Source organism: Amphiura filiformis, chromosome 17 (genome assembly GCF_039555335.1).
Source record: "Amphiura filiformis chromosome 17, Afil_fr2py, whole genome shotgun sequence".
Classification (NCBI taxonomy): Eukaryota; Metazoa; Echinodermata; class Ophiuroidea; order Amphilepidida; family Amphiuridae; genus Amphiura; species Amphiura filiformis.
In genome coordinates, this window is record NC_092644.1 from 43,863,643 (window position 1) to 43,881,146 (window position 17,504).

At 35.9% G+C, this 17,504-nt stretch overlaps 1 protein-coding gene across 1 annotated transcript in view; it reads left to right on the top strand.

Annotated features, from left to right (window-relative positions):
* Nucleotides 1-17,504, top strand: part of LOC140138265 (uncharacterized) — a 59,188-nt gene that overhangs the window by 8,754 nt on the left and 32,930 nt on the right. Inside the window, 1 exon segment of the mRNA XM_072160179.1 lies at nt 15,132-17,045. Coding sequence (XP_072016280.1) covers nt 15,236-17,045 — 1,810 coding nt within the window. The 5' untranslated portion in view covers nt 15,132-15,235.

Here is a 17,504-nt window from a genome sequence, read left to right on the forward strand (position 1 = left end):
AAGACCGAAATGAATAAGTAAATAAATGAAGTAACTGCGTCTTTGATTTGACTCATTATAACAATTCTCATAAACTTGATTAGTTTGCACTCAATTGAATGGGCATTATATCCATTTATTACACAGCTCCATAGAAAATGTGAAGAGAGTATAAAAGAAGCACTTTTCGGTTTACTTGTTTTCCCAATTTTGAAACAATTTCTATTTAAACTTTAGTTTTTGCAAATGTTTGAACAAATGCTTAGACGCTGAATATCTTAAGGTGTGTATAAAGGGTTAACATATTCAAAGGAAAAGTGAAGTGCAAAGGTGTGATTGGTGAATTGTTGTGACGCGTAGGCATTTGCAATGAGTCTGTAAAGTAATGCAGCTCACCACAATAATGAGTTGTGTTTCAGAGTATAAGGATTATACCAATGCCAAAGTTTTTGACATTACATGTAGCTACCAAACATGCCAAAAGGTTTATACCCGTTTAGTAAGTTGAATACCTCTTGTACGGTGAAGCATGGATTGAAATCGTGAGAATGTTAAAATCTTCTATTTTCATGTTGTGGATTTAAGCAGATTGATACAAATAACCAATGTGTTTTGTTGAAAAAGTTGATCACCTCTAGTGGAATAAAGGTAAGGACATGGACTTATTTGAAATTAAACGCTGTATGGATAAGAGTTTGAAAACAAGAAAACCTTACACTTTAAAGGGCATTGTCATAACAGGAATTAAAGAAATCTGAAATCTTTGACTATACCGTATGTGGTCTTTGCAAACTACGTCTGTAGTGTTTTTTTAGTGTTTTTGCAAATACATAAAGACATCAATAGATAACTTATATAAATGAAATGTATTGGCTTTTAAAGACAAAGGCTAAGACACCACACATGCTCTATTGAGACATGTCTTGCAGAATGAAGACACAAAAATCAAGACGTGTCTCAAAACAGACTTGACTCATCCGATGTCAAATCGTTCTTGTATTTTTAAAGTTAAAGTGTCTTCCAGGTACGTGACGTTGTGTAGACCAGACCCCAGCAAGGGAGAACTTACCAAAACCGGCTTCACAAGATCGTGTCTTAGATCATAGATATAGTGTTTTCAGGCAAGAGTCCGCAAGACACGAGATTCTTTTTCTTGTCAGAGATATGCATGTCTATCAATTTCAAGACACTATTATTCATAAGACACATTAGGCATATCAAGTACCAATACTTTGGCTCGTTGAATTCATTTCTTATTGTAATTCTCGTGAAAAACTGTTGACGTTTAGACCGGTCGTATAACTTTTGCTTTATTTGTGTATTTGCTGTTGCAATATTGCCGTTGCTGTTGTCATTGCCGTTGCTGTTGTCGTTCTCGCCGATGTTGCTGTTTCCTCTTCATAGACCATGCATATAATTTCGAATCATATTTGTTTTTAAATCTCGGATTCAAAAACTGGCGTAGATTATAGGCCTACGCAAAGCCTATTGAGCAAGCCGTGATAGTAGTTAATACGGTGATAATACTTCTTGAGACAACCCATACAAATAACAAATGACATAAAATGTTACTTAATGTTGGATTAATATCACGACAAAGCTTATCTATCTTTACAATGCTCCTACAATATGCCTACATAATATTTTTATAAAGGATTAAAGCAATAATAAGTGATTTGCATATGTCAGTTTGCACTGATCACATTGTTCCCTTTCAATTTTGAGCCAAACAAATGAGGTAAAACGAAGAAAATTGCCATTTTCATTCTAGCGGTTACAATGCGTGTATAAGCTCGCCGATAGTATTACCTGAGCTCGGAATAAAACCGGAGATCCGGATTTAATATAAATATTTTACTATATTAATTAAAGCACTTCAGGCTTAGTCTTTCACGTGGTATGTGTAAAGTTTTTAGTATATATATACACCGTTTGCCATTAGGCCTAAAATCATGCAAAAAGTTAAAATTCAAGAAAAATTGAGGGCGTCGCTTTGGAGCAAAACACTTTTTTTTGGATTTTAACATTAATTATTATGAAACTATTAATCCATTAAAATAATCAGATTTTGCATTTTGACCTGAAAAGAATGCACATGTATTAAGATCTGACTGAAACCATATCAGAATCAATGATTCTATGATTCTATTATATTATTTTATACATAAATGTCCATGAAAATTGAAAAATGGCGAACAGCTTGAAAGTCTGATGAAAGTCGTCTGCAAGCCTTAATTGGCGCTACTTTATTTTAAGTTAAACAATTTCTTTACAAACCCTTTAGGGGTACTACACCCCTGCCCAATTTTGTGCTTATTTTTGCATTTTTCTCAAAAATTATAGCGCATTGGTGATAAGTAAGATATGTATATTAGGCCTATAGGGGCAAGGACTACAACTGCTGCACTGGAAATTTTATTTCAGCACAGACAACAGTTGTGGAGTTATAGTCAAAAATGAGGGAAAACCAATATTTGATCAATAAATCAATAACTACTTGCTTTGAGTTGCTGAATTTTCAGTGCAGTAGTTGTAGTCCTTGCCCCTACAATATACATATCTTACTTGTCACCAATGCGCTATTATTTTTGAGAAAAATGCAAAAATAGGCACAAAATTGGCCACGGGGGTGTAGTACCCCCTTAAACAATAGACCTTTTCAGATGTACTTTTACAAAAGACACCGACCATTCGCGACCATCAATTAAAACATTATTATTTGAAAATAAACAAACCAGAAAGTTATCTCCCACAATAAACGATAGGGCTCATGTACTGAATACACGTGCTTATCTCCCACAGTAAAGGATAGGGCTCATGTACTGAATACACATGCTTACCTCCCAAAGTAAAGGATAGGGTGTATGTACTGGATACGCGTGCTTATCTCCCACAGTGAAGGATATGGCCTATGTACTGAATACATGTGCTTATCTCCCACAGTAAAGGATAGGGCTCATGTACTGAATACATGTGTTTATCTCCCACAGTAAAGGATAGGGCTCATGTACCCCGGTAGGGCCTACTGAATACATGCGCTTATTTCCCACAGTAAACGATAGGGCTCATGTACTGAATACATGCGCTTATCTCCCACAGTAAAGGATAGGGCTCATGTACTGAATACATTCGCTTATCTCCCACAGTAAAGGATAGGGCTCATGTACTGAATACATGTGCTTATCTCCCACAGTGAAGGATAGGGCTCATGTACTGAATACATGTGCTTATCTCCCATAGTAAAGGATAGGGCTCATGTACATGTGATTACCTCCCACAGTAAAGGATAGGGCTCATGTGCTTATCTCCCACAGTAAAGGATAGGGCCCATGTACTGAATACATGCGCTTATCTCCCAAAGTAAAGGATAGGGCTCATGTACTAAATACACGTACTTATCTCCCACAGTAAAGGATAGGGCTCATGTACTGAATACGTGTGCTTATGACTGACTTTGTACAATTCCTGGTCCAGCCCAATTTACCACATGGTGGGAAATAATACCCAGTGTATAACTATTACCCTATGAAGGTATTGTTCTGCAATACTAATATTCTAGGACTGAATATCGAAAAATGTCTGAATTTAACTTCCACTTTATACATGTACACAAATTAATCGAACCACCATATGTGTCACGTGAGCTCTCGTCACGTGACTTACCTGGCAATAAAAACTATAAAGTACAATGAAGCATGCAAACAGTCATATGCTGAGAATGCACAGACAATTGTACCTGAATAGAATTTGCCAATCCCAGAACAAAAGTATTGGAATGCATGCGCTACCTCAGCTGTACGTGTTTATTTTGTCCATCCATGTTGCTTCAACGTGACATTGAAATGGTTGTGTGGATAAAATTAATACGAGTCAAACTAAAGATTATGATTTCCAATGACATAGTTCAATAACCCACATTTAAACAACCAGTGCTTAATAGTTGATCTCCTAAATGTTAGGGATGAGTTTGGATACCAGAAACATTCAGGTAAAGTAATTCCATGGGTGCAGCTATTGAGCAAGAACTATGTACTAATAGGCCTACACAGACAAGAGTCACAAGACAAGCATGTTTGAGTGTCTTTTATTTTTTGAATGTAAGATTAAAACAATAAGTATAGGCACAATTAATGTACATTTTCAGTATTATATCTTGCGTACCAAAAGCGGCCCGGGTTTCTTAGTTGAAATGAGGGTACGGAAGTGCAGGCAGATTCGGGTGCATTTTCAGCCATTTAGTTTAAATTCGGGTGCATTTCAGCCATTTTGGTTTATTGATGGCCCTAAATTTCGTGAAAATGCTGTTTTTTCATTTAAACATATATACCACTGTCCGCACAGTTGGTGTAAAACACAGCTATTGCTACCATGGCTACATGGGGTTAGAACCGAAGTTTCAACAAATTTAGGTAGTAAGGGAATCTGGATATTAGCCTATATCATATTGGATCTACCTAAAAATACCTAAATCAGAACATAGTTTGACTGTAAACATGGTAAAATCTACAGAAAAAAACGGTTCAACATGATCAATATGCAATGTACCACCAATTGTTCAGTTGTTGTTGATACAATTGTCAAGCATAATATTCTGTCACTGAAGTGCCGCTGTTGCTAGGAACAACATATATCATGGTTATTTGTCAGTTTGTTGGAATTTCCTTTGAAAATCTATTTCCTGGCCTATTAGTTACATTCAATGGATTTACGCAGCGTGAAAGTGTAATGGAATCAAATGAAATAATAAGTTAGATTTGGGCACAATTGCTGTTGAAATTAAAATTGATGACTATTTACTACTTAGGTTTAGATAATGGAAAATTATACTTGTTACTGTTAGTTCAAATTTGATGGTATAATATTGTTATCTGTTGTCCAATTTAGTTCAAATGTAATATACTTCCCATGACTGATTATGTTTACCGTTCATGCAGTAACTATATACAAAATTCGATGTAGCATAATATTTAGCCTATATACATGTATTTCCTTGTCAGAAGTTCAGAACTCATTTATTTGGTCAGTAAAAATTATCATGGTGACAAGTTGTGTTGGGAAAGTCACTGTACCTGAAGTGTTTCATGTCTGGATCACTCAATCATGTCAATAGTGTGACAGGTCTGTTATGATTGAAGCGTACATTCAAACTTTGGAACTTTTGGCTCTTGTTCTAATCAAAAGCATTTCGGCCTTTAAGGGGGCACTACACCCCTGGCCAATTTTATGCATATTTTTGCATTTTTCTCAAACATTATAGCACATTGGTGACAAGAAAGATATGTATATATAGGGGCATGGACTACAACTACTGTACTGAAAATTCAGCAACTCAAAGCAAGTAGTTATTGATTTATTGATCAAATATTGGTTTTCCTCATTTTTGACTGTAACCCCACAACTGTTGTCTGTGCTGAAATAAAATGTACAGTGCAGTAGTTGTAGCCCTTGCCCCTATTATATACATATCTTACTTGTCTCCAATGCGCTATAATTTTTAAGAAAAAAGCAAAAATAGGCACAAATTTGGGCAGGGGTGTAGTACCCCCTTAAAGCAAATCTAAAGATTCACCTGTTCAGTTCAATTAGGCATTTAATTGATAAGTTTTCATCAAGTTGATACTCTTGTGACTCATTAATTAATACTCTATCTTTTTTTTGTATTTTTCATTGCCATAATGTAGATTAGTTTTGTTGTAAATGCTTGAGCGACTCCTTTGTGATTGGCATTGACAGATATCAACGATACCAAAGATGTCATAAGTTTAATTAAGTATTCATTGGATTTTGTTTTGCAATATCTTATATCATATGTCGGCCTATAACGTATATTCTTAAATATAGGCCTATGCGATACGGTAAGTTTCACAAAGATGGCAAAAATGCGAAACTGTCAGAAATTTACACCTTTTTACTGATTTTTAAATCCGATTTGTTAAAGTGGGCTGAATTTAATCCTATTTGTAGAAAAAATAAAACATATCCTTATACGGTGTGTAATCTTTTGAACACAAATTGCTAGGTGTCTAGAAAATCCTACACCATCTTTGGGTCAATAGTTTCTGAACCCATTAAAAAGAATTTTCATTTTCATGAATAAAAGTTATTTCTGTTTATTACTGTCTCAAAAGAAATTACAATTTTACCATTGCTTCAGATCTACAAGGTCAAATATCAGGATTTTTGACTATTTGGTTAATTCCGTCCGATTAAACCAGTTCAAAAAGAGTTCCATCGAGCCATATGATGCGCACTGACTTTCTCATGACCAATGTCTGTGATATTTCGTTCTGTTGAATATTTTGTGCCCTAGGGATATATAGGCCTATATTTCTTTGTAATTTAAATGTAAAAATGATCAAAAATCTATATTGTTTTGTGTGTGTGATTTGTATGGTGTATATGTAAGCAGGTTGGCTAATTGACCTCGAGTTAAAAAGTTGCAGGTGTACAATGTAGGCTATACAGATAAAAGTTACTAAAATATGAGATGTAAATACGAGGTATTTGGTAGTTCACAACTTCTTGCGAATGGTAGTGAGCTTTGGCAAAAATTGCATTGATCATTTCACAGCGAGTGTATAAAAGAATTCCAATATATCACAGATATACTTTTGTAAGTCCTGTGGTTCTTGAGTTTAATACGTTGTAAAGAGGGCTGAAACAACAACACTTTTGTGTAACGTACATAACTCATTCACAACAATAAATCAAACAAGTTTTCAAAGTATATGATTTGTAGAATGAACTTTTGCAAAACACCAAAGTGTTATTTTTCAATTATATATTGATTTAGATAAGGCCAAGTAAAATAAAAAACATGTTTCACGTCCGGGTTTTTGAAAAAAAAGGAGGAAGAGGGGCTTTTTATTTTTATTTTTATCGCAAAATCGGTGTAAATACCCATACTTAGAGCCGTTTTAGCGTACAATCTGTACATACAATAATGCCTGGAAAAAGGAGGAGGCCCTTTTTATTTGTTGTTCTGAGAGTTACACCCCTCTAATGATCACAAAACCTTCCTAAAATGTTTCTTGTATCTTAACAAGGCTATAGAAAGCATCCCAACTTCCTAGACATATTTTTTGAAAAGTTATAACTGAATTTCAAAAAATAAAAATAAAATTGAAGAAACCTCAAAAAAGGAAGCGGGAGGGGACGTGAAACATGTTTTATTTTTTATTTGGCCTAATAAAAATGTTTTTTTGTTTTGCTGCTTCGACCAATTTCTAAGTGAGATTTAATCCACTTGAGTCCAGTCCTCGTTTACGGAGTTAGGGTTAGGGTTTAGGGTTGGGGTAGGGCAGTCTTGTAATAAGACTAGAAGAGTTGCACCCTATTCGGCAATCGCTCCAATCCTTACATACTCCAAAACTTGAATATCAGATGGAATCATTCATCATGTTCATGGAGGCAGTCAAAACCCGGATGGTTTTAAAAAGGTTATATCTTTAAAATTCACTCAACTCCCTTAAGGGGGTACTACACCCCTGCCCAATTTTGTGCCTATTTTTGCATTTTTCTCAAAAATTATAGCGCATTGGTGACAAGTAAGATATGTATATTATAGGGTCAAGGACTACAACTACTGCACTGGAAATTTCAGCACAGACAACAGCTGTGTGGAGTTACAGTCAAAAATGAGGGAAAACCAATATTTGATCAATAAATCAATAACTACTTACCTTGAGTTGCTGACATTTCAATGCAGTAGTTGTAGTCCTTGCCCCTATAATATACATATCTTACTTGTCACCAATGCGCTTTAATTTTTGAGAAAATTGCAAAAATAGGCACAAAATTGGCCAGGGGTGTAGTACCCCCTTAAGAAATTCGAAAACTTGGGAAACAGCTTAATCGAAAATAAGTTTAAAGTTTGCTTATGAGTTCTTGTAGGCCTACATTTTTGTTCGTATACATAGCCTACGTTTGTAGATCGGTATTTATTATATTGAATGGATGAAATTGTCAAGCTATACCTGCTTTGAGTCAAACATGATCAACAACTCTCACTTTTGGATTTTTGTTTGCTTCCATGTCAAGAATGAGACCAGAATTGGCATTGGTAGAAATGAGCAATAGTTTAGCTTATTACTATTAGCTCAACCCGAGTAGGAAAAGTGAAAATAGGGGTTAGTTCTGGCATGGGACAATTGTTAATAATGTTTAATCTTACTTGGGGTATTATTACCCTATGAATGAAATAATCACCAATAATAAGAAGGGGTGAATTAAAAGTTCACCTGAATCACCTTTTACACGTCTACCCATACCAGTATCCATGGACATATTATGGTATTGCATTGGCTATTGGTAAAGATTGCGTATACAGAAAAGCTCAGAAATGAGATTTTGCTATTTTATGCATTTTCAGCAATGTATTTTAAGAGCCACTGCACGAATGTCAAGCTTGTTTAGAACCGTGGAAGGTATTTTGATTATGAACATTTGATGTATTTCGTACGTACACTTACTTCATTCCCACGAAGAGAGGTATGAATAGTTCAAACTTCTGAGACTCAAAAGAAAGATATTTGCCAAATAACACGACGTATAAGAATGATTGAGGACAATCAAATGAATTGTTGTTTGTGTTGTTTGATGTCAAAGACCGGGACTGATTTTATGTTGGTATTCCAAAAACCATTGCGTGATTGACGGTTATTGTTGGTCGAAGCAGCCAAAATATCGAATTTCATTATTTTAATCAATATATTATTAAAAAATAACACTTTCATGTTTTGCAAAAGATCATTCTACAAATCATACTTTGAAAACTTGATTGATTTATTGTTGTTAATGAGTTATATACGTTTTACAAAAGTGTTGTTGTTTCAGCCCTCTTTATATACAACATAACTCAAGGGCCACAGGACCTACAAAAGTATATAAACTGTGATATTTGAATTCTTCTACACACTCGCTATGATATGATCCATGCAATTTTTACCAAAGCTCATTACCATTCGCAAGATGTTGTGAACTACCAAATCGCAACAGTTTAAAATAGTTGCTAACCTTAATTATTATGCGGCGTCCTACTTTGGTAACAAACTGATTCAAAACATTCCAAATATCTGCCTCTCAGTCAGACCTGCTATGTTTTTACTCGTATTTTTTTTTAAAGGGGATTCAAGTACGTGCTAAGAGGCAATTTGGAGATCAGGCAACCAATTCCCACATAAAAAATGTTAAATATTTTTAAGAACCTACAATCGGACAATAAGATTTGGAGCGATAAGCAGGTACATGTACACGTATCATAACAAAAAGTGTCTTTAAAAAAGACAACGCCATATATGAAGAGCATTCATATTTACCAGGTCCAAAATTATAGGCAGGGATGCAAGTTTTCCTGCTTTAGCAGGAATTCCTGCTTTCATGGAGTCCAAATTCCCGCACTTTTCTTTATTTCAGCCCGTTTTGGAGGCTTTTGGCCCAGATTCACACACTTTTCAGGCTTTTCCCTTCAGGTTAGCTTGCAGTCCCTGAATAGGGTACATTGTTCAATACTATGTATGCATGTATAATTATTATGCACATATCATAGGCCCTAAAACTGTATTTGTCATCGGATTTTTCCATTGAAAAGACAAAATTTATGTTTTATACATTCAGTTTATAACATTTTCAGTAATTGTTATCCACAAAATAATACAGGATACATTTGACTTACATGGGCACCTCTTCTGATATTATTGTAGCGCTGATTCTGTACTTCAGTGGGCGAGTGGTCGACTTAATTGGTTACCCCCCCCAAAAAAAAAACCCACCCCAAACAAACAAACAGAAACCCCCAAAAAAAAAAAAAAAAAGAAAACAAATTGGTTAAAAAAAAAACCCAAACAAACAAACAGAACCCCCCAAAAGAAAAACAAAAACAACAACAACAACATACATTTCAATTTCAATCGTAAAAAAATATTTCAGCGCAAAGATTTTTTAAAGCATACTTAAAATACTCGACTCCATATCCCACCTCCGCATTTGCCGAAGTCATACTGACCCAAAACAAATATTGTTTATTTGAAATTGAAATATTTTAGTACCGTTTCTTAAATTGAATGGAATGTCTAAATCAACACTTGTTATGGCACTTCAAGTCTTGAATTAATTGACTTACATCAACAGAGGAATCTGAAAGTATACCAAACAATTATGCATTACAGAATACATATATTTTAATATGACTAGCCAATTTGTTACGAAGTCCAGTTTTGTTTAAAATATTGAAAAATTGTGATTTATTTGAAAATCAAATATAGTTGGCATGTGCAATAACGTAGCAATGCTGTCACTTTCAAATGTTATGCCGAATTGCTTTGATTCAAGGCGCAGCCTGCACTCTGCATACATTTGCAATTGAATGATCAATGACAATAGACACGATTAAAATACTTAGTCTCTTATCAGGTATGTTATCAAATATTCAATTGTCATAAAAATGTACTGGATAATTAATTTTCAAAATAAACCCAAGTCAAGTTTACAACTATACCAAGTAATATTCAGTATTCACACGGTGTAATGAATTTGGCTTTATACAAACATGACAAATGATGTGATTTCCCTGGTAAAGTCATATTTACAGTGGATGTCAAGTCACCATATATAATTCAAGTCGTGCGATTTTCACACTTTAAAGCAGATTAAAATCCTAAGACTTACTCGAGCCGCAAAATTCAATAAAATAATAATGCTAAAGAATCGAAATTTGTTTTTAAAACTTGTTTCCTTTTGAAAATCTTCATTCGCAAGACTTAATCACAAAAGTTTACAACTTTATTAAGAAATTACTTTGACGAAGTTTGATCAATTTTAAGAAATTACCTTGGTGCATAATACGCTTGGTGTATGAGCTAAATGGCATCTGTTCAATGGCACAGTTCAATGACCTCTATTTAAGGTTCTTAGCGCAAATATTGACCTCAACATGTCAAGTTGTGGGTATGAGATTTTGTGCTCCACGCGTTCAAAGGTTTGTTTTGGACATAAGGGACCGTTCACAAACACTTGTAAGGGGGGGGGGCTGATGCAAAAAAATTATCGCGAAAATTTTTCGGGCCCCCCTCCTTTACAGATCTCAAAAATTTCAGGGCCCCCCTTTTTGACATGAAAATTATGGGTCAACCCCATAGAAAAGCATATAAACTCAATTTTCCCTGGAAAATTTGAGGTCATTTTTTCAGGCCCCCCCCCTTAGGAGGGTCAATTTTTTTCAAGGCCCCCCTTTTTGCATCCCCCTTACAAGTGTTTGTGAACGGTCCCTAAGGGCTCTGGTATGAACGTTTCGACAGTATTTTTGTGGGACATGAAAGGGACATCATGAGAGCAGATCAGACGTATCGAATTGAATTCATACAAGGAATGTCCTTCTGATATCGAATAATTTTGATTTTTTTAATTCGCGATATATAAATACAAATTTTATGACAAATGATTAAAATTGGATATTTTTAACATTTTTGATTGAATTGTGAATTGTCGTGCTAACTGTTGAGTCCTTCCGGAAGGACTAATTTCCAGTATAAACATTTAAGTTCTAACGAAAGTTTGATGACGTAAAATCGATAATATGTTGGGTATAATATCTGGTAGAAATATATTATCGATTTTACGTCATCAAACATTCGTTGGAACTTAAACTTAACTGGAAATACAAATAACGTCGATATGTTACATCGAGTATTCTGCATCCACTAAAAAGTCTTTAAAGGAAGTGTCCGGCAATCACAACATTATTCCTTATATGTTAGAAAAATAATTATCAAGCACGAATCACATGGTTTTATTTCAAACAAACTCATAGTGACCATAAAAACGAATAAAAACATCCGTTTCTCAACACGCGATATTCAAAATTCCCGGGCGCCGAGTGCAATGACGTCCCAGTAATACAATGAAGGCTGACGACAATTGAACACAAATAACCATTACGTCATTGCACTTAGACAATTTCGGCGCGGGAATTTTGAATATCGCGTGTTGAGAGCCGACTGTTTTATTCGTTTTTATGGTCAATATGAGTTTGTTTTAAATAAAACAATGTGATTCGTGCTTGATAATTATTTTTCTAACATATAAGGCATAATGTTATGATTGCCGGAGTCTCCCTTTAAGGGGGTACTACACCCCTGTGGTAAATTTGTGTCTATTTTTGCATTTTTCTCAAAAAAATAATAACTCACTGGTAACAAAAGTTATGTATATTATAGGGGCAAGAAATCCAATTACTACACTGGAATTTCAGTGACCCAAGACAAGTGGTTTGTTATTTATGATCAGAAATAAGGTACCGCTAGGATGTACCTCGTTTCCAGTCATATATACTTAACCGCTTGTCTTAAGTCACTGACATTTCAGTGCAGTAATTGGATTCCTTGCCCCTACAATATACATAAATTTTGTAACCAGTGTGTTATTAGTTTTTGAGAAAAATGCAAAAATAGACACAAATTTATAGAGGGATGTAGTACCCCCTTAAACATGGTAAAGTCCTTTTACTCGACATGGATATGCATCGCTTGCCAAAGTTGACGATCAATGCACTTTTCAGTTTACGATGCGATCCTAACCAAATTCGAGATAAATAGATGGCCAATGTTAAGAACGACGCTCGATAAGGCCAAGTAAAAATAAAAATATGTTTCTCATCCGGGTTTTTGAAAAATAGGAGGATGAGGGGCTTTTTATTTTCTATTTTTTATTGGAAAATGACGCTAAATACCTGTATTTGGCACCATATTTAATTGGGTATTCGACATACAGATTGATATCCGAGAAAAAGAAGGAGGCCCTTTTTATTCTATTGTTTTGAGAGGTAGGCCCCTCTAGTGATAACAAAACTCTTCTGAAATGATGTATTCTGCATTTACAAAGCCACAAAATAAATTACAACTTCTGAAACATCTTTTTCAACAAGTTATAACTGAAAGTTTAAAAAATAAAAAGAAATTTGAAAAATCTTCAAAAAAGGAGGAGGGCGCGGACGAGAAACATGTATTTTTTTTGCTCGGCCTAAATGTAAACTGATCAATTACTTTCAAAAGCTCCATCAATTCCACTGGGTAAGCGATTTTAAACGTAATAATGAGGTAAACACCATGAAGAAATATCACTATGCCATTCAAAATCGTCTGTGATATAAAAAAACAACAATAACAACAACAACTAAAACGAGATCCCTTATAGGCCCTATTATGTCTAATGGGATTTTTATAATGTAAAATACAACTTTTGAAAGAGTACGTGTTAAAATTGTCTAGTTGCACAATTTAACCCAGGAATTTAAGTTATACTAACTCAAAACTGATCTCATTCCAGCTTGGGTACTTCCACCGAGATGCGTTCTTTTCGTGCAGTTATTTTTTCAACAATTTTTTTTCAGTAAATGTACACGAGAAGGTTATTACCACCGTAATTATCAAACGTAATTATAAATGGTCGGTTGCAGTTCATTCAGGTCTAGTCAAGGTATGCAGAATAATCAGCTATTGCCAACAGACCCACAGACTGTTTAATTAGCACCAAAATCTTGAAAACGTAAATGTTGATAAACCGCTGCTGTTGTTAAAATTGTTAATATGTTGACTGAATGCTACAAACACCTATGCATTGTACACATTATAGAATTAATGATATAGTTTGCCCAGCAACAAGACAGCAAATGGTTTCGGCATAAAACCACAATAGTCTGTATCATTCTTGGTTGAACAAACTGAAAAACAAGTGTCATTTGTTCCAAGGATATTCCTTTGAAAATTATTATACGAATTCCATAAACTGCATTCTTTCAAGTTGTCATGGAATCATAATAGTGCATGTAGGCGATTGCTCAGCCCCCGGCTCAGCCATCAGCAATTAAAGACTGATTGTATTGAAAATAATGTGCTTATTTCTATATACTTTCTTAATGTGCTTATGTGCTTATTTTACTTTTCCCGGAAAAGGAAACAAATATAGTTGATGAGGTTACGCGTCCTACTAAGGGCGTGTTCAGAAATACTTTGGTGGGGTGCTGGTAAAAAGGGAGGGTGTGGGCCAAAAAAGTTTTGGACCTTAAAAGAGGGGGGACCAAAAAGTTTTAGGTGGTAGGAAAGGGGGCCAAAAAAGTTTTCCTCTTCAAAACCCAAAATTTTCGCGCGCTTCGCGCACATTGAGACCCTCTATCGGGCTCTATATCACTTTTAACATGGGCAAGTTTTGGGTTAACAGTGCTTTTGTTTGAAAAAATGATGGCACTTAGTGTACACTAATATAACATTAAAGATGATCAGCAACATAAGAAATACTGGCACTTTTTATCATAAAATTTTATATCTCTTCAAAGTAGGCTACAAATATGATTATGTACATGCCAATCTGATCAAAATACAACTAAATCAAGAAAATATTGCAAATAAATTGGATTTCTTTGCACGTAAACTGCACACTTCAGTTTACTATTTTTTGCAAAATTATTTTGTACACATAGGCCCATGGATAGATTTACCATAGGACAGAGTGGGCACAGGCCCAGGTACCACAGTCTTGGGGGGCCAAAACTGATACCTGTGTACATTTGCGTGAGGGGTCACTCCCATTGTGGCCTGTACACCATCCGCGAAAATCAACTTTTGAAAAGCACCCTAAACAAGGATTTAACCCTTGGCTAAAACGACACCCTAAACAGGGATTTCATTCCTAACATCAAATTTCATACCCTAAATATTCAAATATTTGCCTCCCTCAATGACATGTGACCCAGATACCACATCACTGGAAACAACACTATTAAGTATGTTTGTTATACGATAAGGGGGGTCAAAAAAGTTTTTGTCTGTCAAAGAGGGGGGTCAAAAAGTTTAGCAGTTCATGGAGGGGGTCAAAAGTTTTCGAGCGAAAATTTTAGGAAGACCAGCCCCCCCCTACCAAAGTATTAATGAACACTCCCTAATAAACGGAAGTTCGTGGGTTCGAATCCCATGCCGGCATATATTTCCTTGCTTTTTTCAGATGGGCTATGCGCCGGCAAGGATTTCGTTTACATAAGTTGTCTATAGTTTTATTGTAACACTTTGGGTTGGGTAACTGTTCACTTTTTCCTAAAAAACCCATACTTTAATATATATGTGATAGCTCAGTAAAATAAATTCTATATGTTTTGTATTTTTCAGATATCGATAGCAGACATGAAGTATATTCCAACCTAATTCACCACCAAATCATTATCTGTAAGCCTCATCGCAAACAACCATATTCCAGCGAAACAAGTTGAAAAATGGCGGGATCATCGGTTTACGTTATGAGTGTGGCCCTCTTAATCCTGGCTATGTTAACACCTCCAGCTGCCCCTCAAGCTGTCGTACCAGATACATCATGTGCGGGAACGGTGTCCATTGGGACTCTGATAGGCAGTTGCATAGCTGTCTTGATTGGAACGCTCCTCGTTGAACTTGGAATCTATCTATGTTACCGACATTTGTGCAACAAACCATGCTCTAAAATCACCTCTTCCGATAGTGATGTGAGTAGCGTAGAAGAGTTTCACCAACCGAAAGATTATCATGCAGCGAGCTGGAGCTACCGAGGAGGAGGACCGAAGCAAAAGGAAAAGGCCGAGAAAGTTAAGAAAAGTGCAATTTATAACATCAGTGAGTCCAGAACAGAAGAAGATAAAGTTATGTTTGCTCCTGGTTTGTATCGGACATCTTTGGAGCCAAATACCAAAGGAAGGTCCAATGTTATTGTTAATGGCGCGGATAATTACACACCGGAATTCCCGACGATTTATAGCTACAACAGTGCTTGGGATAACAGGGTCGACCATCTATTAAATAAACATGGAAGATATGATATGGATGATACGTCTATGGTTAGCATAGATTTGGATGACGACCAAGAATACCCGATATTGAAATCACCTAAAGATGGCGTTGGATCCGTCGATTTCTCATCTGCCAAATTCGGAATACATAACCACGGATTTGTAAGTCATACCCCTGATTCTATCTCCCTCAATGAAAGCGAGAATGGTGATATTTCAACTTATCGATACTTTACTGGTGTCAATGGAAAAATGCACGAGATGATTCCGATGGAAGAGCTTGACCATCATCACAGGAGACCAAAAGGTAGTTTGGTTACGCAAGACAATACAGTTATAGATATGGAATGGGATGATTTTACGGATCCAGAGAGCCGAATCTCCATTGATGATAACTTTTTGATCGGTCCTCCGAGCGTCAGTACCTCCGAAGGCACTGATGAAATCGTACAACTCCATCATGGTGCTCCCGATATTGATTCCACTGGGAACTTTATCCTCCGCAAATCTGCTCCACCTGCTCGTACGGATAGTAGCGATGAGGACTTGTATGATTATGGAGATACCGATACGGAACGTAAAATGCTCACTGAAAAACACGGTGCATGGACTAGTTCCTTTAGCAGAGCTACTTACAAAGCTAAAATGGGAGAGGTATCTCTTGAGCGAGAGCCGATTTCAGATGAATCTCAAATGCCTGAATTCGGAGAGCGATTCAGATACAGTACGGGTCTTCGACGCGCAAAAGTGATGGCTATGAGAGCAGCAGCAGCTCCTGCTTCAAGGGAGCACGATGACATCATCAGACGTCAGCACGAAGAGGCAGTCATCAGACGCCACCACGAAGAAGTACTTTCACAACAACGCCCCGATTCTCCAGATCCAATGATAGGATACATTAAACTGGTCAGACCAGAGACTTACGAAAGCGCACCAAGTCCTGAACCTGTTCAGGGCAGATCCGCAGCTCCAATACTTGGACAGATACAATTAGCAAGACCAGAAGTGTTTGACAAAGCAATGTATCAAGATACACAATTCAGACTTGCCCCGGCACCAGGACTCGACGAAGACGACGATGATCTGATGGTGTTGTATCCAATCGCAGTTTCTAAAGATGTCAGCTGTAAGCGTTGCCGTGGTGGAATTGAAATAGATACCAAAGATTCCTCTTCACAGGCGTCAATAGAACGAGTTCATGCTTCCACAATATCTGAGACGCAGAGAGGCAGAAGAAATAGGGACTATGGAGTCGAAACTATTGGTAAGTGTGTTAATGAATATCTAAGCTATACTGTAGTCATGCCATTATTGTCCCAATGCAATCTCTGTCAATAGTTGATATCTTTTTAACGTAAAGTTTAAATTCGTACGAAAATAGAAAATTTGAACTGCTCACACGTAATTTTGTAACTTTAAATACTATTGACCGGTCAAAATTTCGAATTCAGTTTGATTGTGAAATCAGTTTACTTTAAAATAACGAAAGTGTAAAAATAGTCCCTTTTTTACAATCCTTTTAATTAACAATTATTATGAAAACCAACCATTTTATTTCAAGATTCAGTTACGATTTTAAAACATTTAAGCAAAACAATACAGAAATCTTTAAAATGGTACATTTCAGGTCAAGCACTAATATTTGAGCAAAAAGTGCACAAGTTTATCGGGTTGGTATTATTAAATTAGTCAAAATTCGGTTTCTCTACCAACAGGGTGTCTT